General features: G+C 39.1%; 1 protein-coding gene across 1 annotated transcript; it reads right to left on the bottom strand.

Annotated features, from left to right (window-relative positions):
* Positions 1–4,824: 4,824 nt before the first annotated feature.
* LOC144628644 (phospholipase A-2-activating protein-like) lies at positions 4,825–24,894 on the bottom strand. Its single transcript, XM_078486791.1, has 29 exons — positions 24,589–24,894; positions 23,779–23,838; positions 22,763–22,853; positions 21,617–21,723; positions 19,923–20,052; positions 19,120–19,191; positions 18,617–18,690; positions 18,122–18,212; positions 17,583–17,646; positions 17,415–17,464; positions 17,152–17,213; positions 16,280–16,338; positions 15,605–15,634; positions 15,270–15,344; positions 14,756–14,828; positions 14,418–14,564; positions 13,802–13,888; positions 12,323–12,394; positions 12,033–12,124; positions 11,485–11,565; positions 10,247–10,286; positions 9,840–9,947; positions 9,050–9,155; positions 8,152–8,254; positions 7,653–7,729; positions 6,962–7,031; positions 6,815–6,877; positions 6,278–6,370; positions 4,825–5,853 (listed from the first exon to the last, which is right to left on the bottom strand). Exons 1-29 carry the CDS (start codon positions 24,818–24,820, stop codon positions 5,806–5,808), a joined length of 2,457 nt encoding a protein of 818 aa, XP_078342917.1. The 5' UTR covers positions 24,821–24,894; the 3' UTR covers positions 4,825–5,805.
* Between the last annotated feature and the right edge of the window lie 1,473 nt (positions 24,895–26,367).

Raw genomic sequence — 26,367 nt, 5'->3', positions numbered from 1 at the left:
AAATGCGTGAATCCGGCGGACAGATGCGAACTCCGGTGCGGTCCCGCTTTTACGAGGGTCCACAAGGGTTTAGTTACAAAAAGCAATAACCTGCACGTTTCCTAAAATGACAGTAAACAAGAATCCATGCTGAGCTTTACACATCCACTCTATTTACCCAACACAGGGTCGCACTGAGAACACAAGGCCCGAAAAAAAGGAATGGTCAATTGTTGTGTAAATATTGCAAATCTGCGGCCAGTGTGAAACATTTTGAGTGTTATGGCATTGTTGTGTGCAATCTGTAACTCCGTAAATGTGTACACTAACAAGAAAAGCAATAGAAGCGTTTTCATTACAACATAGTTTCTTTCAGTGATGGTATTCTGTAGTGTTACTATTAGAGAGAAAAATACATTATTGCATCATGCGTGCACAAACTGAAATGTAAAGTTGCGCTAAGGATGATTGGCTAAAGCAAGCGGTAATCATACAAATGATTTTGGACTGCAGTGTAGGTCCATTGTGCCATTAAAAGAACAATGCTCCTACAGAGCTACTATTTGGAATGACTCAAAAGCACAGAAGTGTAATGGAGAAAACTAGCTGTTGAATTTATTATTGGGAACAGTTTTTATTTGAATTCAGCCTATGGCTGAGGTTACAAACAAGAAAAGTTTAAGAACAGCGTATTTGTAGTATTCACTAAGAATCAGAAATGGAAGTCCATTATATATTTTTTTATTTTTGTGTAGCTTTCTTTCAGAGGCAAAGCTAACACTGGTCGTAGCCATATGGAAATCTCAGAGAGATCAGAAGAAAATTATTTTATACGCACGCAGCAGGCAAAGAAAGTTGTTGTAAAAGAAAATAATAAGGTTCACAGTTTGTTGATTAATCTGGTCTGACTTAGCATTCTGCCATCACATGCTGAGCGACATTACAAACACGCAAAGTTTATGCGGCGCTTTCTCTATTTAAAACATTGAACTTTCGGGTCAGAATTGCAGGTGATATTAACAAGAATGTGACCTTATTTTGAATGCAGATATTTCGAGCTAAAAAATAACGATCGATGGTATTCCTTGAAACTGACGAGTGAAAAAAAAAAAAACAACTCTTACACAAAACTCAATTCCCCTGCTGAGCGACTTTTTGGAATTAAAGGATAAAAACACAAAGTATGGAGAAACCGGAGCTGTTCCTTTCTAATGCGTTTTCTCCCTTTGAATTAAGTCCCACCAAAGTAAATTTGTCTACGACGGAGAAATAAACACATCGCACGCTTGAAGTAGCTAACTTTCAATGATATATATCCCCCCAAAACGCTTCTTAATAGCACAGAAAACATTGTTTTTACTTCATCCGGGCTACTTCATCCTCTCTTGCTAATAGTCACGTGACTCTGGAAAAGCATTCCGACCAATGGGGTCGCAGACGTGTGATGAAATGTGATGCGTAGTGACGCGCGCCTTCCTTGATTGCATTTCAAATGGTTTTACGCTGTTGGTGAATGTCAGGAGTTTTCTTTTAAGAAACTAAAAAAATATATTCAGTGGAATTCTGCACTTGAAGAGGACGCAGACAAAAGAAGACAAAACAACAGGGTCCTTCATAGGGACCCAATTTTGGGTAGTGACATAGGGGGCCGTGCTCGGCAGGAGCTTTTTCGCGTTCATAGTGGCGGCACTGAGGAGATGTCTGATCGCGTGATCCAATAACGGTTGGTGATCATGCGCAACTCATTGTCGTTTTTGTACTGGCATATCACGTGATCTATAATATGCCAGAAGATACATGGCGCGGGATCTGGGGATGAGGTTGATGTTGTTCGTTCTTCGTATTCGAAGATGACCATAAGACATCTAGATTCTTTGGTGAGTCCGCAGATGGCTGATAAGGCCAATCTGGGCAAGGAAGCCTCTCCCACATGTGGAGCAGAAGTGGGTAGGGGCTGTGCTGTTTGTGCTGACGGCTCTTCCCTTGCGTGCTGCTCGCTTCTCCTCGGCTTGACGGGACCTGCGTTTCTCTGCTGCCTGGGCTCCTTTGGTGATGCATTGGCGCCAGGAGGGTCTGTCGGAGGCAAGAGACTCCCAGGACTCAGTGCTGATGTTAAAGTCTTTTAGGGAGACTTTCAGACTGTCCTTGTAGCGCTTTCGTTGCCCTCCAACTGTGCGCTTGCCAGAGCAGAGTTCTCCGTAGAAGAGCTGCTTTGGAATGCGATCGTCTGGCATGCGAGAGACGTGGCCTGCCCATCTCAGCTGGGCCTTGCGCATGATGGTTATAGCGCTGGAAAGGTCTGCCTGCTTCAGTACTTCCGTGTCCGGGACTTTGTCCTGCCAGCGAATGTGGAGAATGTTTCGGAGGCACCTCAGATGGAAGTGGTTGATCAGCTTCTCATGCCGTCTGTACGCAGTCCAGGTTTCGTAACCGTAGAGTAGGGTGGTGAGGACCACAGCACGGTAGACTTTAAGCTTGGTATTGAGGCTGATTCCTCTTCTCTCCCAGACTTTCTCCCGCAGTCTCCCAAACGCGCTGCATGCCTTGGAGATTCTGTTGTTGATCTCAGCGATATTCTGTTGTTGATCTCAGCGTCGTTTTTGTACTGGCATATCACGTGATCTATAATATGCCAGAAGATACATGGCGCGGGATCTGGGGATGAGGTTGATATGACTAATAAGGCTAACAATTTAATATTAATGATAAAAAATACCGAATAAAAAAGGTTACTCCTCATGTTACTTGTAGTACCCGTGTGGTGTTTTAGTAAAGATCATCACAAAGCGATCATATGTCCCCGGTCAGCACTAGTAATGTCAGACAACCAAAATAACGGTCTCGAAAACAGACGTGCGTCCTTGAATTTTTCCCTTAGATTTTAATCAGTTCATTTTTGTCAAAAATGCAAGAAGTCTTCGATGCAGAATAAACTACCAATGACAGCTTTTCACACAAAAGCGTTGGAAATTTAAGTTTTACCCGCTTCAAGATCACCCATCGTCAAATAAGTTGACTATGATACCAAGTCTCTCTGACATTTCAGACCTCCCTCCTTTTTATCACTCTATTGTTAATATTGCGCCGGCTAAGTACTATAGATGGTTTTCCTTCTTATCGAGTTCATTACCTTACTTTATAAATAACAATGCCATTAATTTAGCGCTTACAAAATCGACTAGTAGAACATAACTTTTGAATTTAGACCATTTTCGTAATAATCTCTTCTTTCTACTAGTTTGGTGTCGTAAGAATGACTGTAACAACAACGGTATTAGTTTCAACTCGAAAACCTTCATTTAAATGGATTAATCCTGACATGAGCTTGTCATGCTACGTTAGCAAAGTACATGTAGCAGCTACCAGCATAAGTAAGAATTTATTCACTAAAAGAAATTACACGCTATTCAGCTGTCAGTGTTTTAACATTAACTTAAATAATCCATCTCCAACGACTGCATTTGCAAAGTTAGTTATTCAGTTTTCCGGTTTCTTCTGCAAGTACCGGACACAGATAACGTAAAACAAAAGGGATTTTCATGTAAGAGACAATGTTTATATTGCCCCAAAATACAGTGAATCACGAACACTGAGAGGTAAAGTTATGTGACTTCGTTTGCTTCTGATAGAGAATAAAGGTTAAGTCTGCGTTGGGCCAATGTGACCCATCTTGCTGGATCTTATCCCGGTTTCCGAAGCATGAAGCGACTAGGAGTATTTCTACTCCCCCCTGAAAGGGATGTTAGTCGATCACAGGGTTACTCCCCTAGCGTTAATTCACAGCACAGTGACCCCGCCGCCAGGGCTCGAATCCGGACCGCTCGATTCGGAGTCCAGCGCGCTAACCATTAAAATCGCTAGCCACCGCGCCTCCCAATGCCCTTAATTAATTACTGTAAAAAAGCGAAAAAGTCCAAGGAAACTGGCACACTCATAGAGGGTAACGAAAAATCGTTCGAGAATGGTGGTTCGGACTACTGGCTGTTAGCTGTTGCTAGTCGTACGAGGAAATGTTTCTTAATATAACACTGTTGCAGCTTTTATAATTCAGATATCTTGCTAGAAAGATATTAAACTAAGTATTGTTAGCCACGAACAAAGAGGGTTAAAAATTGACGGTAATTTTGCTCACTTTTTTTCCGATTTTGGAAGGCTGTCCAATTTAAGTTCTAGATAAGGAGTGGAGATATAGATATAGGCGAAGAGACCATGCTTCTTGATAGCCGAGTGCCACTGAGAAAGACCAAAGTAAGGTGAAAACAGAGGAGGGGAAAAACCCAAGTGAAAAAGCATCTATCGTTCGAGTTCGAGATATAACGGGAATTTACTTTACCTTAATCAGTAACTGAAAGATGGTGAGTTGATTCTGAGCTCGTTTTAGCTTGATTTACTTTGTTAGCCGTCTCAGCCACCCGCACACTGAAGGTAGTATTAATCCACTGATAACTAAACATCTGTTACCGCTGAACAATTTGCATGACTTAGACGCTTCAAGTCACTAAAAGCTATTACACTTGTCTCTTCCTCAGTGACATGACATGTTGATGGAACATTGAATACTGGCTTAAAAAAGAAAAGGAGTTTAAATAGATTTTAATTTGTTGTAACCCGCGAATAATAAATACTTGTTGTAGAAATATGTATGTTTAAAATAGAGCGCAAGATTTAGATTGAGTACACGTGGAAATTCACCGGCTAGGAATAATGAATGCCCATGGAAAATGTATTCCACTTCAAAACCCTCTATTATTTTGTTTTCTTCAAGTTTCACGATTCATGTCTTCATCGACAAAAGGTCTTCATTGAGTCTGAGTATATGTGAAAACTGAACGTGAATGATAGGAAAGAAGCATTTAAAAAATCGCCTTTTATAGAAAAGACACTCCGTATCTGTTCACCTCGTCATTTCATCGATTACTGCTAGAAGCCATTTTGACCGTTTCCGACAGTGTTCATTTTGCTGGCAGAAAAAAAGAAATTTCGAGTGCAAAAATGCATGACAGCAAAAATCCGGCTCACTGATAAAAGAAGCCCTGGATAATGATGTGGACAAATTCGAAAGAACACTTTGCGCACAACAAACAAAGCTTCCGGTTAAGAAATTAGCCATTATGACAATTCACCTGCTAAGCGAATGCTTGGAAAATTCAAAAATACAAAGTATATAGAAGCTGAGCTGTTTATTTGTAAGACGCTTTCTTCATTTAAATTAAGCTCTCACTAAAGATAAATTATAAGAAATAAACACTTCGCTTCCTTGAAGTAGCCAACGTTCGGTATCACCTCCAAAAAATGCGTCTAAGAAGCGCGGGAAACATTGTTTTACAAACGACACCCACTTCATACGGGCACTCGCAAACATACTTATAGTCACGTGTCTTTTAATAAGCTTTTCCACCCTGAATGGAATGACTCTGTCACAGTCACTGCAAGCAGCGTGATGTGCGCCTTTCTTGATGGCAACTCAAATGATTTTGCGCAGCTGGTGCAAGTAAAATTAAATAGTTTTTTTTTTATTAGAAACTAATAATTTTTTTATTATTAGAATAGTCTCTTGCTGCCGTAGTCAATTGATTCATTGTCCGTTAAACGGCAGATGAATCAAGATGACCGGCCGCCTTACAGCGTTACTGTTTAATATAATAAAACCAAATTGTTTTGTTGTTAGTGTCCATCGGTAGCGCTTTTTTTCAAAGCTCCTCAACAGCACAAAGTACAGTGTGCTTCTACTCGTCCCTGCAGCTTATCACCCTGCTGCTAAATTAACTTGCAATTCTTGCGTTTAAGGGCGTCCATGAAGTTAGATGGCTTGAAAGTAGTAAGATTTTAAGCCATCGTTAATGCAGATAGAACTTTAGTCGCACAGTCACCAACCTGTGAAAAAAATCAAATCAAAAATTCATCTTGGGTGTCTCTGAGCTCCATCGTCAGTATTTGTAAAAAAATGAAACAATAAAAGTGTTTGTTTTGTTAAGTAGGCGAAGATATACGAAAAGGAAAACTCGACCCGACTAACATTAAAGTTGTTAGCCGTTAAAATAGAGCACCTTTCACCTCTTTTGATTTTACCCTGTCAACGAATTCTAACGTCATGTACATCTGATTGTGTCCGATGGTAAATGGTTCGTAAATGTTTTTTTTTTTTACGCTGAACTTTCTTCAGCCTGTCTTTGAACTGTGCCAATGACAGGAAGGTCTAAAGTACTGTGAACACCGTTAAAATTGGCCTTGCAAATTACTGACACAAGCAAACTTATCCTGTGGTCTGTGTTTGAAAGTGCTCAGCCTGATTACATACCTTGGGTGGATCTGTAACAGAGGATAACGACTTCAGTGAAGTTTCAATTCCTAGCGACTGAGCTAAAGCCAGGACATCTGAATCACCCCAGATCTATTGAACAACAAAATAATGATAACTTAGACACCTGCGGTGTTCATTTGTCTCTATTGTCACTGGGTATTTTGATCCCCAGTGAAAAACATAAACATTTAGTGTTAAAACATTTAATAGACGGCATGGCACACGGAGAAAACTCGAAAAGCGATGTTTAGGCAAGTTTGCTTCCAGTTGTGAAACATAAGATCTTCAATTAAATTAGAACAAAGATTTCTGGACATCCAGTACAGAATCCCGATTTCTCGATCCTCTCGCCGGATTTCTCGAAGCAATTTTTGTTTACAGTTGAACCTCTCTAATATGGACACCGAAGGAACAGAGCAAAGTGTCCGTATTAGAGAGGTGTCCGTAATATAAAGTACCTGATAGTTCTTCTGCGTGCACGATATCATTTTAGCTGATTTCTTCAAAAGAAGATTTTAGTGTTTTCTCACTTACCAAAGTTCCAACTGCAACTAGAGATCTGAACCTGGCTTCACTGTCTGTTTCGTTTTCTAAGATCTGGAAAAGTCACATATTAGTTAGACTGTTGCAAAAGTTTGGTGCATGGTCGGAACAATGAGCTGAAAACTTCAAAATACTCACCTCAGCTAGAGTCGATAGACACTGTGTCTTTGCTTCAAAATCATCGTGTTTTCGTAGAAGGACAGAAAAACTGTAAAAATAATAAGAAATAAAACTCAAAACCTGCTTGTCGATAATTGTTCTCAGGCGTCGTAAAAAAGCTGGCGAGTTTTCATTAAAACAACAGCGACAAACGCAATTTCTAAATGGATTTCGTGCATTCTGGTCAAATTAACAACACTACGGAAGAAAAAAGGTTTGATTTTAAATATATCAATGTTTGGGCTCAGGTTACATTTTGCGTCTTCGAGGTTTATCAGATGACATTTTGAATAAGAACGCTTCTGCCCCAAGTCAGTCAGATTTCTTGACACAAATAACTCGAGTAACAATTTGCATTGTCGTTGCCCCTGAATCACTGTCAACTGAGTGACAGATCGGTTGGAGAACAATCACGTACAATATATCTCAAAACTGACCGAGCCCGCGGTCTTCGATCAAGTTGCCTAACAACATGACGTATCTTAAAGGCGACAAGCTGACATGCACTCTTCGGAACACTCGCGCTCTTTCTGATTGGGCAACAAGAATCGGAAACTCCTCGAGATTTTTTACGAGGATTTGCTCGTCCCCCCCTCCCCCCTCCTTCCCCATCCTCGACTGGAGTGCTGCAAAATTTCGTATTTTACAAAGATATTCTCATGATACTTACTTAAGAAGAACGGTACATAGAGATATCCTGATGTTCTTGTTAGCGCATTTACACCAAGGTATTGAATGTTCTACAATCTGAAGAATAAAGAAAAACAAAACAGCTCAATTTTCATGATATTTATCAAAATTGAAAGATGAATCCTTCTATTAGGGCCCAGACCCGGTCAAACTTTGTGTTCAATAACAGGGTTAGTGTGCGTCCATTAATTCAAATTGCAAATCTTCTTCTTACGCTTCCTTCAAAGTGAGGAATCATCTGGGTACAAGATTATCAAATTGTTCTAACTTTGAAGGCTCTGGAGGAAACCCTAGTGTGTGACCAATCAAATGAAAGCTAATGAGCAGTAGTATTTTCAACATTTTTTACCAAATGCACTGTAATATTTCAACTTTGGGACTCTTGGGAGGGGCATTCAAGTTGCCAGTTCCTCCTATGCATATATTGGGTACAGTGCACTAAAAACAGTATGTACTGTGCTAAAATCCGTTCAATTCACCTTTTCTCTGTGTTTCAGTACTAACGCTGAACCGTCATAAGACAGAAACAAATTAGAAACTATTCTGAAGGACAGGAGCACATTGGGTTGAGGATTATCGTCCCTGGAAGAAAAGAAGAAATACTGAGTTGTCAAAATTGTCATGGAGACAAACAAACAAACAAACACACAAACACACAAACACACAAACAAACAAACAAACTCAAATATGTTCCGGAGGAGAGAGACGTTTGGAAAAGAAAACAATGTTTGTAGTCACCGACATCTTCATTCTTATTAGATAAACTGAATAGAATTAGCTGTTTTTAGGAGTCGGATAGCATCTCTCTCAAGTCTCACATGAACGGCTCGCTACCCCTCCAGAGAAAAATGGACAAACAACAGTGACAATGCCCCTCGCCCCCCAAACAATAGCAACTGCTACACAAGAGGACCTGTAGAATTACATGCTTACGAGAGCTGCTACACTACTGGTTTTTAGCGTGTAATTTGTCTTGTAATGTCGTAAAAGTCTGCTTCGAGCCTAGTGGCCCATACAGGCCGGAGCTTATCCCGGTTTCCGTAGCATTAAGCGACTAGGAGTATTGCTACTCCCCCCTGGATGGGATGCTAGTCCATCGCAGGGTTACCCCCCAGCAGTAAATTCGCCGGTACCCATTTATACACCTGGGTGGAGAGAGGCACTGTGAGAGTTAAGTGTCTTGCCCAAGAACACAACGCAGCGCCCCGGCCAGGCCTTGAACCCGGGCCGTTCGACTCCGCCGGAGGCGAGCGCGCTAACCATTAGGCCACCGCGCCTCCCACAATGTCGTACTTCCAAAAAATAAGGATGGCAATAAATAAATATCTAAAAAGCTACATGACAATAAGAACAAACATTGCGTTGACAATCTCCTACCTTGTACAGGCGAGTAAGTGAGCTATTAAGTTGTCTCCCTCAGAACCAGTGCAACACTTGTTGGCGACGGACGGAAAACGTACAGCAAGACGAAGAATATCCAGAGCTGTTTGGAAGGACAACAACGCTACTGAGAACAACTAAACTAATGCACTGTTCACTCTAGCGGACACTATTTTATATGCTTTGCTACGGCAAGGTTTAATAAACTGGAAGTGTAACGAAGGGTAGTAAACAGTAAAATATCTCTAAATGTGATATAATAAACAAAAGAAGATGGTAAATTTTAAGCTTGGCATTGCGAACCTAGCAATATGCAGGACGCGAGTCACATGTGAAACTAGTAAATGGCCCTGCTGACCTAGTCTCCTTCGTAGAAGTTATTTGGGATGTCACGCAGCGTTTTCGGGGAGCATTGCGTGACATCCTAAATAGCGGCTGCGAAGGAGACTACTGCTCACCACGTGCCTCACCGTTGCTAAGTGGATTGAGAGCCCGCCCCGTGGGTTCAATTCCTGTCGAGGACGCAGATTTTTTCTTTGTCCCACGCTCGTGACATTACATCTTTCTGATTTCACTACCGAGCTTAAAATTAACCATCTTTCTTTATTTGTCAACTCTAAATGTGTCACTTATGGCAAAATTTCAAAACAAATCTGTTCGCACTGAAGCTTGAACTTTTTAGACAACTTGAGTGAGAGTATCAACGAGTAGAAGAAGTGATTAGCCCCAACCCATCCCGGCGGGGATTAGCCAAATAAAACAAAAAGCTATTCTACAATCCACGTACCTGGAAACAGCTGATTTGGAGGCCATTTTAACGCTTTCACAAGCACAGACACGTGTTCCACCTTTGGTGATCTGGACTTATCTGTACTCCCCACGTCGCTAAGAAATTCTAGAATAAGGTTTAAACCAGGTTAGCGATCAATAAAAAGTACAAAAATTACAGAAAAACTAATGGAAAAACAAGAGAATCTATGATTGCTTTACAAGCACACCCCTGGCAAACAAGGCAGGTAGGGCTAATCTCTTGACCAATCACAGCAATGGAAATTTTCCGTGCGGATGTTATTTCCTGTTTGATTGCGTTTTCTTCTTCATCTTGGTCGATTTGATGAAAACTCTAGTTTTACTTTTATAAAAAATTCTTGGGGTAACAATGAAAAAAAATTCAACTTTATATGGTATACAAACCTATTAAGTTTTGGAGTTCGTCCTCTGTTAATTGTTGTTCCTACAGAACGAAGAGAACATAAAACTAAGCTGATAAACCTCAGGTAATACCGTTCCCGCATCTCATTTTTATGAAGAGGGCGAGAATCGCCTTTTTATGAGAGAGATGGAAACAAAAATAACGCACCATATTGCATTAGTCTTTAGAGAAAGGCAATACAATGTCTGACTAAACTGACTTGGTTTGAACAGAATAAATACATTTCGCATTTGATGTATTTGACATCAGCCCTTTAGAAGTTTGCAGCAAACAGGGACTCCCACGGGGGTCTTTGTTCCCTTGTTCCCAACAAAATTTCCGTTGTGTTCCCAACAAAATTTCCATTGTGTTCCCAACAAAATTTCCATTGTGTTCCCAACAAAATTTCCATTGTGTTCCCAACAAAATTTCCGTTGTGTTCCCAACAAAATTTCCATTGTGTTCCCGTGTTCCCTAAAAGTATTTCTTCGTTTTTGGTGTTCCCTGTTCCCTAATAGAGGCTTTTGTTCCCGTGTTCCCAGTTTTATTTTCCTTTTGTTCCCGTGTTCCCAGTTTTATTTTCCTTTTGTTCCCATGTTCCCAGTTTTATTTTCCTTTTGTTTCCGTGTTCCCAGTTTTATTTTCCTTTTGTTCCCATGTTCCCAGTTTTATTTTCCTTTTGTTCCCATGTTCCCAGTTTTATTTTCCTTTTGTTCCCATGTTCCCAGTTTTATTTTCCTTTTGTTCCCATGTTCCCAGTTTTATTTTCCTTTTGTTCCCTGTTCCCAGTTTTATTTTCCTTTTGTTCCCTGTTCCCAGTTTTATTTTCCTTTTGTTCCCATGTTCCCAAAAAGTTTCCTTTTGTTCCCATGTTCCCAGTTTTATTTTCCTTTTGTTCCCATGTTCCCAAAAAGTTTCCTTTTGTTCCCTTGTTCCCTGAAACCCCTGGGGGGGGGGGGGGGTTCTAAGCAAAGGCTGACTACACTTATTTGGTTAAGTCCAAAATAAGGGTGACCGAAAACAAATTTCCCCTTGCAATACATTATTAAAACATAATCAAGAAGGCAGGGGCAGGAGTCGATAATAATGAAAATCGACTACTAGGCGATATGGTGTTGACGTAACACTGAATTCTCATAACTAACATGAAACAAAATGCATGACAATCAGTAAGGAGAAGTTCTATTTGAATCTTGGGACAGTGAGAATTTAAAACGTCTGCACAGATCACCTTACTAACCTCTTCCAATTTACCATTGAATTCTTTTAATTTTCCAGCGATTGCATTGGTGTTAGCGCTATCAAATGATACACATGATGTCTACAAGAAAAGCCAACGCATTCCATTAGAAACACCGAAACACGCAACATTAGTGATATGCTTGACCGTGGGTGAGGGGAAGGTTGGGTGGGTGGGTAGTAGTTCTTAACAGAAGCTTGGTTGTGGTGTGCCGCTGATGCGTTTGAACCCTTTGCCCGTTAAAGACAAAATCCATTCGTATTTCTAACCAGTTGATAGTTATGTTTAAGATAACACAACTTCTTTTGTGACCCTGGTTAAGGGGCAACCCAAATTTTCACACCATATTCAAGACTAAACACATTTCATTTTTTGTTTTCATCACCGAGTCTTTGCAGTTTCAAAAACACGCACAAGAAGGCACTATTAAGCTTTTTCACAAACGGTCTATTCAGGAACTCTCAATCTAGACTACGTAAACCTGTCACAGATCTAGAGTCTGTTAACAAATTAGCCTTTATACATATGTGTAAAGAATCAAAACCTACCTTTGGGAAGTAAGGATTATGAGTAGGTGTGGAACTTTCGTTTGACGGACTGACTTGATTTCCTGCCTGTCCGGATCTGTAACTACTGGAACCTGAAAATATCAACATCAAAATAAACTATCCATCCCATCTTCAACAGGCTTGGGCTTACAACCTTGAAGAAGAAAACTAGGCTTTTTGACTCAGAGGAATAATAGTAATAATGTTCTATGGTGTAGCACGTTGCACGAACAAAATACGAAATATAACGTATGAAATATGACTTAAATTACAATCTGTCAGACAAGTACCTGTAAATGGGTCCACTCCACTTCCAGCATTAGTCTGTTGAGTTGTATATGATGGTCTGTAGCTACCACCACCTAAAATACATGGAAAGCACACGAAATCGAGCTGGGTATTTACAGTATGTTGAATATTCTGAATTGATTTCGAGGCTTACAGAAAAGAGGAATCACATAAAGGTTGGCCAAACAAATCACAAATTTAAGTGGACATTTGTAAATATTGTCTTGGAAGGAGAGTTTTACGAGTAGAAACAAGTGGCAATGATTTCTCTTGATTAGCCTGACCGGCGAAACAATGCAAACACGCATTTAGGAGCGTTTCACGGTGTGTTAGAAGTGCAAAAGGTTACCAACACGCTGATACTAATATGCTGAGCAATCCACTGCCTACCTGACCAAACTTGCAAGTCTGTGTGCGCCGATCATTTAAAAAGCAAAAAATCTTTTGGACCTTTGTTTGAAACATCAATTCTCCTAGTCAAACGTCATATACATCCTTTAAAGGGACTATGTCAAGGATTTTACCATATTTTTTAACAGCCAAAATTTATATTTGTGTCGCAGCTAGCTTGCGCTGCAGCCGGACGTGTCACAAAATCCTCGTCTGCAACGCAGGCTATATCACAGGAAACCAAAAAATAATAGTCCATTTTCATTAAAAACTACTATATTAGAGCACTGAAACTGTTAACGAGCATCTTTGGCTGCAGATGGCTCGGATGGAAACGGATTAAAACTTGAAAAAGTTAGCCTAACATTTTCAAGTTGTTTCCGCCCGTCAGCAAAAAAAAAAAAAAAACGATATTTATAGCAGCAGCTTGATTTCTATCCGTCATGAAGGTTATATCTTCCTTTAGATGTTCAAAGATAAGGTTTTATGGGTTTTGTTGCCTACTACTAATTTCAGAACAGTTTTGACCAAAAAATCTGGGAAATCCCGTGACATAGCTCCTTTAATGTTAGTTCTGAGGATATGGTGGTACGCCCAGGGGGGTACTCCGGCTTGTAAATGACGGGGATGATCGAATGGAGGCAAAACTCAGGACCCCAAAAACTCCCTAAGTCTCCCGACATTACCCAAAAAATCCCTTGTCAAATTACCCCTAAATTGCCAGGAGGGGCAAAAATATAACACAAAAAAGTCTTAAAAAATTGAACGCCGTGTTTGTTTATTCATCATACCAAAAATAAGCCAAAAAAATCCCCTATTTAAATCAAGTCACCCCCCAAAAAAATACTTGCAAGCCAAATTTTCCAACCCAAAAAAATCCCGGAATCGAAAATTTCAAACCCCAAAAAATCCTTCGATCATCCCCGTCATTTTCAAGCCGGAGTACCCCCCCTGGGGTGGTATGTCAAGACAATAGCCCCAGCTGACAAGTTTCGTTATTCTCATTACCTGTTTCTGGTTGATGTATTGACATTACAAGGGGAATTCACAAGTGAATCATTTTGGTTTCAAATTAAAGTAAGGGTGCGTACCTGTAAAGGGATCAACACTCCCGCCTCCCACACTGACATCAGCTGCTGGCTGCGATGGCGCAGTAGCTGGAACGTAACGCCCTGCTCCTAAAATACCACAGGAGAAAATACAAAGTTAACCAGCTGCACGCCTATAAAAAGCAAATTAAAAAACCCTTTGGTTAGCTGTTTATTTCAATATTTGCAACCAAAATACTTTATGAGTATGAGACGTTACAAGCAGTGTAATCTGTCTAATAACAACCAGCTCTTGGTCGGTAAAAGTTTGCGAGCTGTTTTACGGTGTATGAATAAATAACAAATAAAACATAAAATGAGCTTGCGGAACTGTCCAGAGTTCTGTGAGCATGTCTATTCGCCCAGGGATTCGTTACTCGGCTGCCTGTTTTCCCACGCTTGACATCGGCTTCATGTTTCCCCGCGCTTGAGATGGGTTGCATGTTTTCCCGCGCTTAACACTGATTACATGCTTTTTCCTCACTTGACATTGGTTACATGTTATCCCGCGCTTGAAACCAGTGACACGTCTTTGCTTTGAGTTCTGCTTATCAGAGGAAGTTATTTATAGGCATATACAAGTGATTGGCTGTTTAATACCTTGCCGACATTTACTTACCAGTGAATGGATCTGAAGCTGACGGTGCCTGCTGTCCTATTGTAACTCCTTTAGTGTTCTTCAGGATAAAGTCAACAACTTGATCCAAGAACATCTGGCTGAGATCATTCCGCTCTAGAAACTGGTGTGCAGCCATCCACGGGTCATCTAAAAGACCACAATAGCGACAAATAAGTAACCAAGTTTAAAGCAAGACTGCAGAAGTCCTCTTCAAAGCGCTGTTATTTGCAATGGATTGTTCAGTCACGCTCCCGATGGAGCATTGTGTGACGACCGACAGAACTACTGCAGATGAAGCTGCAATTAAAGTTGCTTAGGGAAAAGACACAGAATCGTACCATTCAGATTATATGGGAGCTTCATATGAGGACGCCCTTCTTGAATTTCAACATCAAACACGAAATCATACTCCTAGGATACAAACAAAAAGATAATGTTATTATGTCACCAGGGCCGGGTTGTTTGAAAGCTGATTACACTAACCCCAGGATTAAAAGTAGATCGGCGGTTCAATTCCTTTTTGCATAAAAGTGTTTAGTGAATTTTGAGATAAATCGACGTCAAGACTGGAGGACAGAAAATATAAACAGAAACCCTCACAGAAAAGTTAAAATACTGAAATCAAAATAAACACTAATTAAAATTGTACTTTGAACAACTTGGCCCAGATTTTTTTTTTTTTACTCTAACAGCTTAAACTAGAAATTGTAAGATCAAAAGAATGAGAAAATGATCACATGCTTATAGAGGAGATAGAGTAGCCTTGTCTAAAAATTGCAAGCCATTCTAATGTTTGTGATAAACCCTACAAAAGAGTACAAGTGAGTAATTGCAACATGTTACTGGACCAACCTTTCCATTATACATTGTTTTGTTGGTTTGTCTGGCAGCACCTTCTGTTCCTGCCGATCCCACTACTTCACCAACCTAGAAATCACGGAGCAAATAAAGTTAATATTTTTATCAACAGCAGCAACAACAATTACATGTCCCTACCATCCCTTAGCCTCTGTTAGAAATCGTAAATGAGATAAGGGCTACCCTCCTGTAGCCTTTCTTTTGGCATGTCATGTCACCTTTCCTCTTTTGGGAGGAAACATTACAAGTGCGATGTCTCTTTCTTGCCACGGGTATCTGTTCCTGGGTCTATTTGCTTCTACCATAAGAATAATAACAATAATTGTTACCTTATCCCATCTTGTTTCCATGCTATTCCACTAAAAGTAAACAAGATTACATCATTAGAAGCTGTTTAATACGTACGCAAAGAATACCCTTATCCCTATTCTGCTCTAATGTTCGTATTTTCAGTGTGAATGGATAACTAACTAACACCATGGACACGCAATGCGTGTAAAGGATGGATATGATTGTTATTTTTGACAGTCAATCAAAAAAACATTGTACAATTTAAGGGTTGTGCTCTCAAAAATCTTGGGTTTATTTATTGTATTGATTTATCCAATTCACTTAATTGTGATAAAAAGGAAACAAAACCTACAGTGATAATCATGGATGAAATTACGGGTGGAATAAATGTAAGTTGATAAGTTAACGTAATTTTTTTAACAATCTGATGTGATTGAAATGTTAAAGGTCGTTAAAGCTGTAAAAGTGACTTTGTTTGTTGATGATTTGCACTCTTTATGAAATCAGGATTGTCTGATACCTGTTGCCCTGATTGTGTATCATGTGACAAGTTTTTTTCCAAAGATAGCACACATGAATTAATTGTGGGTTATAATGTTGGTTGTCTATTGTGTCGTGGTTTGGTAAAGAAGGTAAAGGTAAAGTTATAGTGAAATCCATCTTTGCCCCAAGTACAGCAAAAACAAGTAAGTGCTAAACGAATGTTTATTCACCTGGTGACATTCAATAACATTTCCTCTCCTTATGAGCTTTGTTTGAGCACTTCTATCTCCTATGCAGGGAAACAGTTTAGTAAGACCATGAATAAAGCCCGAGTAAAATTTACTGACAATGAATATGCATATCCTTAACAATAGCACCATGTTACAGGTGGTAAAGCATCAATACATATTAACTAGTTTTTGTTTAAATTATAGAAACTGGAGGAACCTGATCACTCATCAGCCCTGCCCAACCTGTGGTCACCACTTGGCATGGCATAAAGGTTTTCCCAAACAATTTGCCAGTAATGTAACATATAATACAGTCAACTCTCTCTAAAACAGACACCTGCAGGACTGGCTCCAACTGTCCGTCTAAGAAAGGTGTCCGTCTTATAGGGATTTTAGTTACAGTGAAATGACTGAAAAACGGCAGGGATGGGACCAACACCAGGTGTCCGTCTTATCGGGGTGTCTGTCTTATAGAGGTGTCCGTTAGGAGAGAGTTGACCATATATCAAACACTTGGAAGGAGTGTTTCATCACTCTTCCAAACACTGAGGAGATTGTTAGAAAAATGATGTGCAGCAGAGTATTTTTGATGAACTTCAAGGTGTTTGGAAATGTGATGAACTCTCTCTTTTGTTTGATATGTCTTCTCAATTGAGACTAAAAATAGGGAGTAAACAGAGAAATAAAATCGTAGAAAATCTATGCTTATTAAGACCGGATTTCCAAACCAATGTCACGGTTATGTTTCCTTTGTTTTAAGATGATGAATTATTATTTAGTTTTATGTTTGAGAAAGGCTTTAGTGCATTCTCCAGTGTTTCGATCTCAAAGAATGCTTTGTTTGCCTCTACACTGTAACAACTGCTTTGTACCTGGTCTTAGAAGAGCCTCCGGCCCAGGAAGATCCTCTAGTTTGACATCACCCAACTGACCACTAAACACGAAAAAAAAAAAAAATCAGCGGGGTTTTCAGTTACACCCTTTAAACCAAGACATCAGGGGGGGTTGTGACTAGTGATTGAGTGTTTCACAAGTGTAATAATATATAAGGCCTGTGTGCCATGTACCACCTTGTTAGTGTATAATTATGCTGAGGTTGATGAAAACTTATTGAGTGAGATTACTTATCCTGTACCTGGCAGCCTCGGCTGGAATAGCATGACTTGCAACTTCAGCATCAAATTGCTACATGAGGAGATAAAGGGATGATCAAGGGTAACTGACATGGACAACATTTGTCTGTAAATGCCACTAAATATGAAACAAATAAAAAAGAATAGGCAAATGCTGATAATAAAGTTACCTTTAAATCTTCTTCTGATGCCAATCTCTCTTCTGAAGCAGTGAAAACACGTGCAATACCATCACTAGAAAGAAAAAAAGGAGATTTTTTTATGTTACAAAAATGGGCACGTTCTGTAGGCATGCCTTTTGCTCTTTTATCGGCCGGTCTTTGGGCATCTATAAACATTTCCCAATGTTCTTAGTAGCTTAACAACTGTCTTGATGTTTTCGTAGTTAAAAATCTGTCAAATACATGTATGTTCCGACACTCCTTTCACATACAGAATCAACTTGTATCCATTTGGATTCTCCTTGGTTTTTTTTTTGTGTGTGTGTGTGTTTTTTTTTCTTCACCAACTGATTTGATGAAACTCTCAGGATAGCCGTTAGCTTTTAAGTCACTATTAATACGTCGTTCCTTGTCAAGAACATAGATATATAGAAAATATTTATATCATTCTAAATTGCCAAGTTTTGAAGAATATCACAATTAACAATTTTATGAATTAAGAAGAAGCTGTCCTAGAGTTTATATGATTAACAATATTGCAAGCTGACCTTGACCCAGTGACAATGTCTCCATTACTTAAACATGTGACACTCCAGACTGACTGGGCAGGTAGTGTGATTGTTTGAGAGCATTCTCCCCCTGAGTAGTGAGAATAAAAGCTGAGTGAGGTTACATAAATGATGCACTGTTTAATTAACTATTGTTTGTAACTGTGAAGTACAGTACCACTCAAAAGTAAGTTACCACCTGACCTCTCGTCTCGTTTCTTGTGAGACAAGTTTCTCATCTCTCGAGACAAGAGTCTCGTCTCGCGAGAAGCAATGAAGCGGAAATCTCTGGAATACAGCAGTGCTGGTTTGCTACATCTACATATATACAGCTGCCCAAACATATCAATAAACAGCTTAAAAAATACCCACTGAAACTAGATCATCACATTTCTGACCCCCTTGCTTAATGGATTATTTAGAAAATTTAATATTATAATGTTCCATTCTGTCCAAGATGTTATAAAAATTAATAGTCCGTCTGAGTAGACGCACCTTTCCATATTCGCAGTGATCTGTCTTCTCCAACAGAAACAAAACTGTCACTTTCATCAGGCAGAGCTGCAATGCTGTTGATGACGACAGAGATGAAACATAATTAAAATGAAAAAGGTTTATTGACCACAGTAATACACAGATTGAGATAAAGTCATAAAACCTCCTGTAGGCAGACATATCATCATGGTCCCAGCCACATACAAACACTGCATATTTAACCTCCCACAAGTGGACACTGTCAGGTCCCCAGCTACATACAAACACTACATTTTTGACCTCCTGTAAACTGATGGACACGTCTCCTATGCAGACACTTTTCTGGTTCCAAGGGTGTCTCCTAACACGAGGTTCAACTGCCGGTATATTAAATTCCATGGGTGTGGTTGGAAGGGATCAAAATGAACCCTAACATGACTCCCTCGCCATCTCCTAACTTAATATTGGTACAAAAAGTTAAGATAGAACCAGGACAAGTATGCTAGTCAAGGACTGTTGCTGACCTGTAGATGAAACTTGTATGTCCTGTGTACACTTGAAGACATTCACCTGTGCACATCCATCTTCTGATGGTACTGGTCAGAGAACAAAGTAATTCAACAATATATGATTATGGTTTATTTGATGCTCTGTTTTTATTGAACTCTCATAAAGATCATAGGCATGTCATTTTCTACAGAGATAATATACAGAGAACTCAAGCCACAAGTGGGGATTCTCTTAGCCATTCAAGGTTTGCAGTTTTGTCTTTTCAATGTTTGGACAAAACTCAGAGGGAACTCTAATATGAAAGGGGCGGGGATGCTCGTTGGAAATTTTATAAAGAACCCCTAAAAGAGGGCTCAAGCTTTTCTTGACCCCTAAAAGATACCAAAAAACTAAGAATAGAATTTATATTTGTATATTTCTTTGTGTGCAGCCCTGAACGAGGCCATTATGGCTAAAAATATTGGCATTTTGCCCAGACCCTAAGCAAGGCCAAAAATCTGAAATTTACACCCCTAAGCGAGACAACAAGCATCTCTGCCCCTTTCATATACAAGTCCCCCCCCCCCCCCCCCCTTAGTTTGGGGCTTATAAATGAAAGTGATTTAGCAGTGCTCTCATGTAATACTGTTTATTATGCTGGTCAAGGTGGTTCTAGCTTTAAAGTCTGCAGAAGAGAACCAAATCTGCAACCATTCACATGAAAGCTATTGAGCTATGCTTTTATCTGGTAAGGTGATAAGACTTTTTTCTGTGTTTTATTACCATTATTCTGGAGTGGAAAGGTTGAACAATTATGTCAAGAGAGTACATTGAATACCTATCATTAGAACAGGACAGGAATTCCAGAGCTGAGAGAACAGCTAAGCCTCTGACACAGTCACTGTGACCTGTAAAGGTCATCTGACATGCCCCTGCCTTCCACATCTTGATTGTCTTATCAGCTGATCCTAAAAAATAGAAGCGATAAAACAGATTAGTTTTGAATAAACAAACAAATACACAAACAAGCAAATGGACAGACAGATGGATGCATGGATAGACAAATACCAGTGTATGAATTTGAATTGGTAATCACATGGGACTGAGTAAAATTAAGGATTACACTCCTTCTTATAAAAGCGTGAACACTAAAAAATATGTCTGGAATGTTTGTGTTTAGCCAATCACATGCGAGAACTTCAGACCGCAGAAACCACAAACAATAAATGGGTTTCCATCGGTCACGGAGCAACTTTAGTTCTTATTTTGTTTCAGGATCACGCTCTGTCTTTTTCAGGAATTTAAAGAACTGCTATTCTTTCGTATCGAGGGCCACATCCAGAACATGGTTTCAGGGATTTTTGAAAGAAAAGAAGGACGGTTTCTCTAGCGACGTTATACGACATGGTTCAGTGCATGCAGCATGTTGTAGACACGTCTAGACATAAGATGTAACACGATAAACCGAATATAAAATAGAAAATTGTGGAGTTTTCGTTAGTGATTGTAAATCTTTTCGGTAGAACAAGGGATTCGATTTATTTCGGCAAACGATTTCAACCCTTAGGCAATCAGAGGTTCCATGATCGTAGGACTGCAAACTGCAAAGGCTCCGGACGAAAATTATTCAAAACGTTGGCGTGATTGGTGCAAAGTAAACACCTCAGTCAATCGTTCAATCGTTTGATTTTCGCTTTTCCTTTCCGCTGTTATCGAAGAAACGAACCCTCCTTCTATCAGTGTTTAGGTCTGCTACATATACAATAGTTGGGGTGAGATAAAACCTCAGTACATATTGCAACATGCCTTCAGGCGAACGGTAACTGCAGATACGAATTCGTTACAATTTTTGAAAATTGGCGGCAACTGGGGCAAATCGTAGCGTCGGGCGCATCGGTTTTTCAATTTTTTCTTTAAAAAAAATCACTCAAACATATTTTTCAGTAGGGCAGTTAATGTTCTCAAAAAGGAAGGAATTACAATTAGTGTTTACCGTACTTGTAAATTGGAGCGAAACAACTGAATATTGTTACGTGACCGATGGAAACCCATTCGTTGTTTGTGGTTTCTGCGGTCTGAAGTTCTCGCATGTGATTGGTTAAAACACAAAGAACATTCCAGACATATTTTAAGTGTTCACGCTTTAATAAGAAGGGGTGTAATATCACGCATGTTTTCGGAAGTTGCAGAAATTGGTCTCTATGTTATAATAGTTGCTCTCTATGTTATAATAGAAAAAAAGGCCATAAAAGAATGAAGGGGCAGATAGACAGAGAGACGTATGTTCTAAATAAACAATATTTAAGTCAACTCCCTCTATAACAGACACTTTTGGGACCACCATATGGTGTCCATAATAGAGGAAGTCTGTAGAAGTGATCGAGTTATTTTTACTTGTTCTTATTCGTCGGGACTTCAACGCCTGTCCATAATAATGGGGTGTCCACAATAGTAAGATTTCCGCAAGGCGAGAGTTGACTGTATTATACAGTTTACCAGTAGATACATGATCTAAAATGTCAGTGAGAGTACCTGTAAGCATAAGCCCATGTTCTGGCATCAGTTGCACAGCCCAGACAGCTGCGTCATGACCTTGTAATGTCATCATACACTTGCTTCCAATCCACACGCGTGCTGTGCTGTAATAACAGACATTGAGTTAAAACTAGCAAATGAATAAAATATTTTTGTAAAACTCAATCACGTTGGTTTGCAACAAATTCTATGAAGAAGCACTAACAGGGTTGCCACTCATTAGAACCCAGAATATTCCCTGACTTTTTCCTGACCTCAAAACAATTTTCACTGATCTTGAATAAGGTGAATTGACAAATAAGCCACACCTTTTTTACATTTGCTTCAGCTTCTTTTGCAGACCAGCGATAGTCTTCATTTTTGATCTCTCTACAGGATTTTGAATGCATGGCATTTGACTTCACCAACAAATCCATTTTGTTTTCTTGTTTCAGCCAAAGTTCCCTGACTTTTCACTGACTTTGACAAGAACTAAGATTTTCCCTGACTTTTTGCAAAATTCCCGACTTTTCGCTAACTTTGAAATTTTTTTTATTTTCCCCTGACTTTTCCCTTACCACGGCAACCCTGACTAAGTAAAAACACAAAGACAAGTAAGGAGATTGGATATTAATAGTAAATAAACCCATTCAGGCGGCTGGTATACTGGAGGATAATTCCCCGAGGCTGAAGGATTGTAGGAAAGGTGAATAGTTGGCCGAGAAGCGAAGCTTCGAGGGCAACTGTGAAATTTTGAGGACAATCTTTCAGCCAAGGGCATTTTATCCTCCAATATACCAGCAAGCCAGAAAGGGGTTTATCAATTTTATAACCCTCTGATTAATTTCTACAGCATGCTTTATTGCAGATAAATACGGAAAAACCTACGTTGACTATCATGGCGTAACTGCAGTTGAAAAAAGTGCAAGTTGAGGGTTTCTGAATTTTTTTAACACTGTGATTTGATTAAAAAAGGTGACTTTGTTCCTTTGTTTTGTACTTGTCCATAAAATTGGGCTACGGATATCAGATCGAACAAGGTATATATATATTGCCTGATACCCATTGTCCAATTTTGTACCACGTGATGCATTTTGTCCAATGAGCACACGCAAAAATTAATCGGTGTGTTATATTTTGGTATAGAAGATGTCTTCAGCTTACTTGTCCCATGATCCAGAAAGGAGGGTGCCAAATTTTCCAGCTATTACAGAACAAACAGCTCCAGTATGACCCTCCAGTCTGTGGAGAGGCTCTGTGGAGAAAAAGGTTTTCATAAGAAAGAGAAAATGTGTGTGTTTACATCCTTAAGTTTGATACATGCACACTCAGGAGTGTTTTTGGCAGACCTTTCAAATTAGTTTGTGCAGCTTACAGCTGTAGTTGACCGACATTTCAGCTATAGTGCTATGTTGATGTTAGTGGCTGTTTTGGCGACATTGTACTGTCAGTTCTAGTAACAATTTATTCAGTCAAGACTCATAATTTCAAGAGACTCCTGATAGTGAAATACAAAGGTTATCCTGTATGAAGAATAATTTTCCTTAAATATAAAGAATAAAAGTGTTACATCTATGCATGGAATTAAAGAAAAATAAATACTCGTAAATACATAAAAAAAATTCTAACCTAAACGTAATATATAGACTAGAAAGTTGGCCACTGAGAATCTTTTTAGATGTGAACTTAGTTTGTTTTCAAGTGTGATAGTTCATGACATTCATGCAGCAAATTATCATCATTTAGTGGCTGATTTCTTTGATTTGTAACAATATTTCGTTTGTCCATAGTTAGTAGACTAACTATGGTTTGTCTTATGATGGAATCGCTTTGAGTTGTTGATTGCGACGTTTTAACTACAATACTGCCTGTCTTTATCAGGATATAAGGTTGATTGTTTACATGTCGATATTGGTAGCATGTTGGTTTGCTGCTATTGGTGGGTTTCATTCCTCATTATTATTACGACTATTAGATGTTGTTCCTTCAAAGGTCCACTTTGATATTGACCGGCTGTTGTGCTTTTTTAACGTAGGTATCCAAGCTTAATAAAAGATGATTTGCCACATGTTTTCAGTAAATTTTAGCTTCAAATAGAGGCCTCCTGATTTGTTTTGCAAAATTATCTAGTCCATGGTTGCAGTCTGTTGTATAATCATGAGCTGCATTTATTAGCTTACCAACAGAATCCAGTGTCCAAACAAGAATGACATTATCATGTCCACCAGTCACTAAAAGACCTGCGAAGAACAGTACCATTCAGTTTTTAAGCTTTATTTATTCTCTTATAATAAGCTCTAATACGGTTAAGAATTTCAAAATGATATAATTTAAGTCTGTTCTTGGTTAAATACTCAAAGCACATGATTGACAATTCTTTCTAACCAGTAGGTTTAAGCAAGATTTTTTTATTAGCCACATAATAAATCATGTATACAGTTTTTAGTCAAGTACATACAATGTAAGATGACTGCAGCTCAGATAATTTATAAGGACAGTTAGTATGAAAGAAACTGCACATAATAATTTAATTGCAGTGTGTTTCGAAAATCTCTTACCTGAATTTTTACCACATCACTCAAAATTTGCTGAACAGTTTTTATCAAGTTGGTTAATTAAACTCACTAAAACTGTTGTATTATTAATAGTACATGTAGAATAAGATCTGTAAGCTTATATATAATATTTCAATCTATTGTGTAGATGTACACTTGCATTATTTATTCATTAAAACTAATAATATAAAATGGTTGTCTGTCTGGACATATAAGCTGACTGAAAGCTTCGAGAGGCCTTTTCAATTTCCAACATATTTAAGGTAAAGAATTGGCCATTTTTGTTGAGTCATGAATGGATGTGTCAAGCAACTCAAAGCTTCCACAGCTTTCACAGAAGTACATTACACAGAACACTGTCGTTTCAAATCAGAATTTGAAGAGATTGATTCCTGTTCCTTTAAAAATGGTTGATAATGAACACAGAGGACGTACCATGTGGATATTTGTCCGTAGGAGGAATTGTGCACACAGCAGAAATGAAGTTATTGTGGCCGCTGAGAACATGGCCCTCTTCAAAGCCAACTCTTCCTTCACAAGGAATCCACAGCCGAGCGGTTCTGTCCCGTGAAGCTGTTATGACTCCTCCTTCAGGAAAAACAGCAGGACAAACTGCTCTTACGTCTAGCTCATGACCACGAAGAACACTACTAAGTTTATATGACATTTTTTTATCTCCTTTCTTGAAAGTACGTACGGTTCAGTTTCACAATGAGAGCAGTTGGCGTAGAATACATGAAGTGAATTGTGGACAGGAAGTTAAACCACTGACCGCTATGAGGAAAGGTCACAAAGCTGACGAAAATCTTGGGGGAGGATGTCGGGGCCGAAAGGGAGAGGGGTGATCGCAAAATTTCGAGCTTTTGGTTTCAAATTCCATCGGAGAATTTTGATAGGGAATCGATAGGGAAAGTTCATTGACAGCCTTGTTTGAAGGTTAATCTGGTATACAGTAAAGGATGGACAAAGTTATTTTGTGAGCCCATTATGGGCTCCTGGTCTAAACTGTTCTGCATGGAAACTATAAAATACCCCAGAATTTCTAAAGCACTCTAAAATTATAAAATGTTTAAGTTTGAAAGTATTAACGTATATGTGAATGGAAAGCGAAATGTGCCACAGTGGCTATTCTTAGGTAGGCCTACGGGTAATCTGGTCGGGGGGGGGGAGGGGGGAGGCAAGGGGTAGGAGGTACACTGTTTGTTTTCTTTGCGTTGGCTTCTTTAAAACGTCTAAAAATACTTTGTAAAAGATTGAGATCTGGCAAGATGAAGCAGTGTTTTGTCATTTTGAGTCAATTGACGATCGATTCTCGGAAAGCATACTGTGTACTTAAAAAGTGGGGGTTGGCGGCTACTAACGTTACCAGAACGCGGGAAACGTACATTCTTCTAAGGTCTTCTAACGGTGCAGTATATTTTGAAATTGAGACATTTAATTAAGCTAAAGTTTCGCCGGCAAACAAAAGAAATGACAATGATTGATTTGTTATAATCCAAAAGCAATACAATGTACTTTTAATTTAGGCTAATGTTAAAATGATGCGTCGTTCTGCCTGAGGGATAAATCGACAAACAAATCGTCAGTGTTAATCTATTCCGGTTTGTATTTTTAGACGTTGTTCGAGATTGACGTCCCAATCAGGTCAAATGCACAGATCCGGTAGCTACATCATAATAAAAAATAATCTTCATAATTTTGAGTGACGGCTACGAATGCTCTAAACTCTGTTTTCAAAAGGACCTCTGTTCTTGCGTGAATTATGAATATGAAAACCTGTTGACACGGCTACATATTCATTATTGCATTCTGTAACATGCATATTAATTCACAAGGAAACAACATCTTTCAGATCGTTTTTCACTGAGAATGTTTTCATAAAACAGCGGTTGTCCCAGCTTGCAAATTCCAACGATTTAACGAACTCCGCGTTTCTAACTGATTCTAACCGCCACTACATTGTCTCTACGAAGTTTTTGTACACAATTTATAGACCGTGATAATTTGGGTATTACTCAACCAGGCAATAAATTGAATACAATGGCCAAAAATGAACGAAAGCAAACTATGAAAGGCGTTTTTAGAATTGAACAATGCCCGAAGGCAATCACATTAACAGAACCCAGCCAAGCGAAAACAATCATAACGTTAATATCTTAATAACCAGTCAAACAACACCGCTATTTCGTATAAATAACAGTCCCAGCTAGACTT

Source organism: Oculina patagonica, chromosome 1 (genome assembly GCF_052425735.1).
Source record: "Oculina patagonica isolate OP01 chromosome 1, crgOcupat, whole genome shotgun sequence".
Lineage (NCBI taxonomy): Eukaryota > Metazoa > Cnidaria > Anthozoa > Scleractinia > Oculinidae > Oculina > Oculina patagonica.
This window is presented reverse-complemented; position numbering and strand designations above follow the sequence as displayed.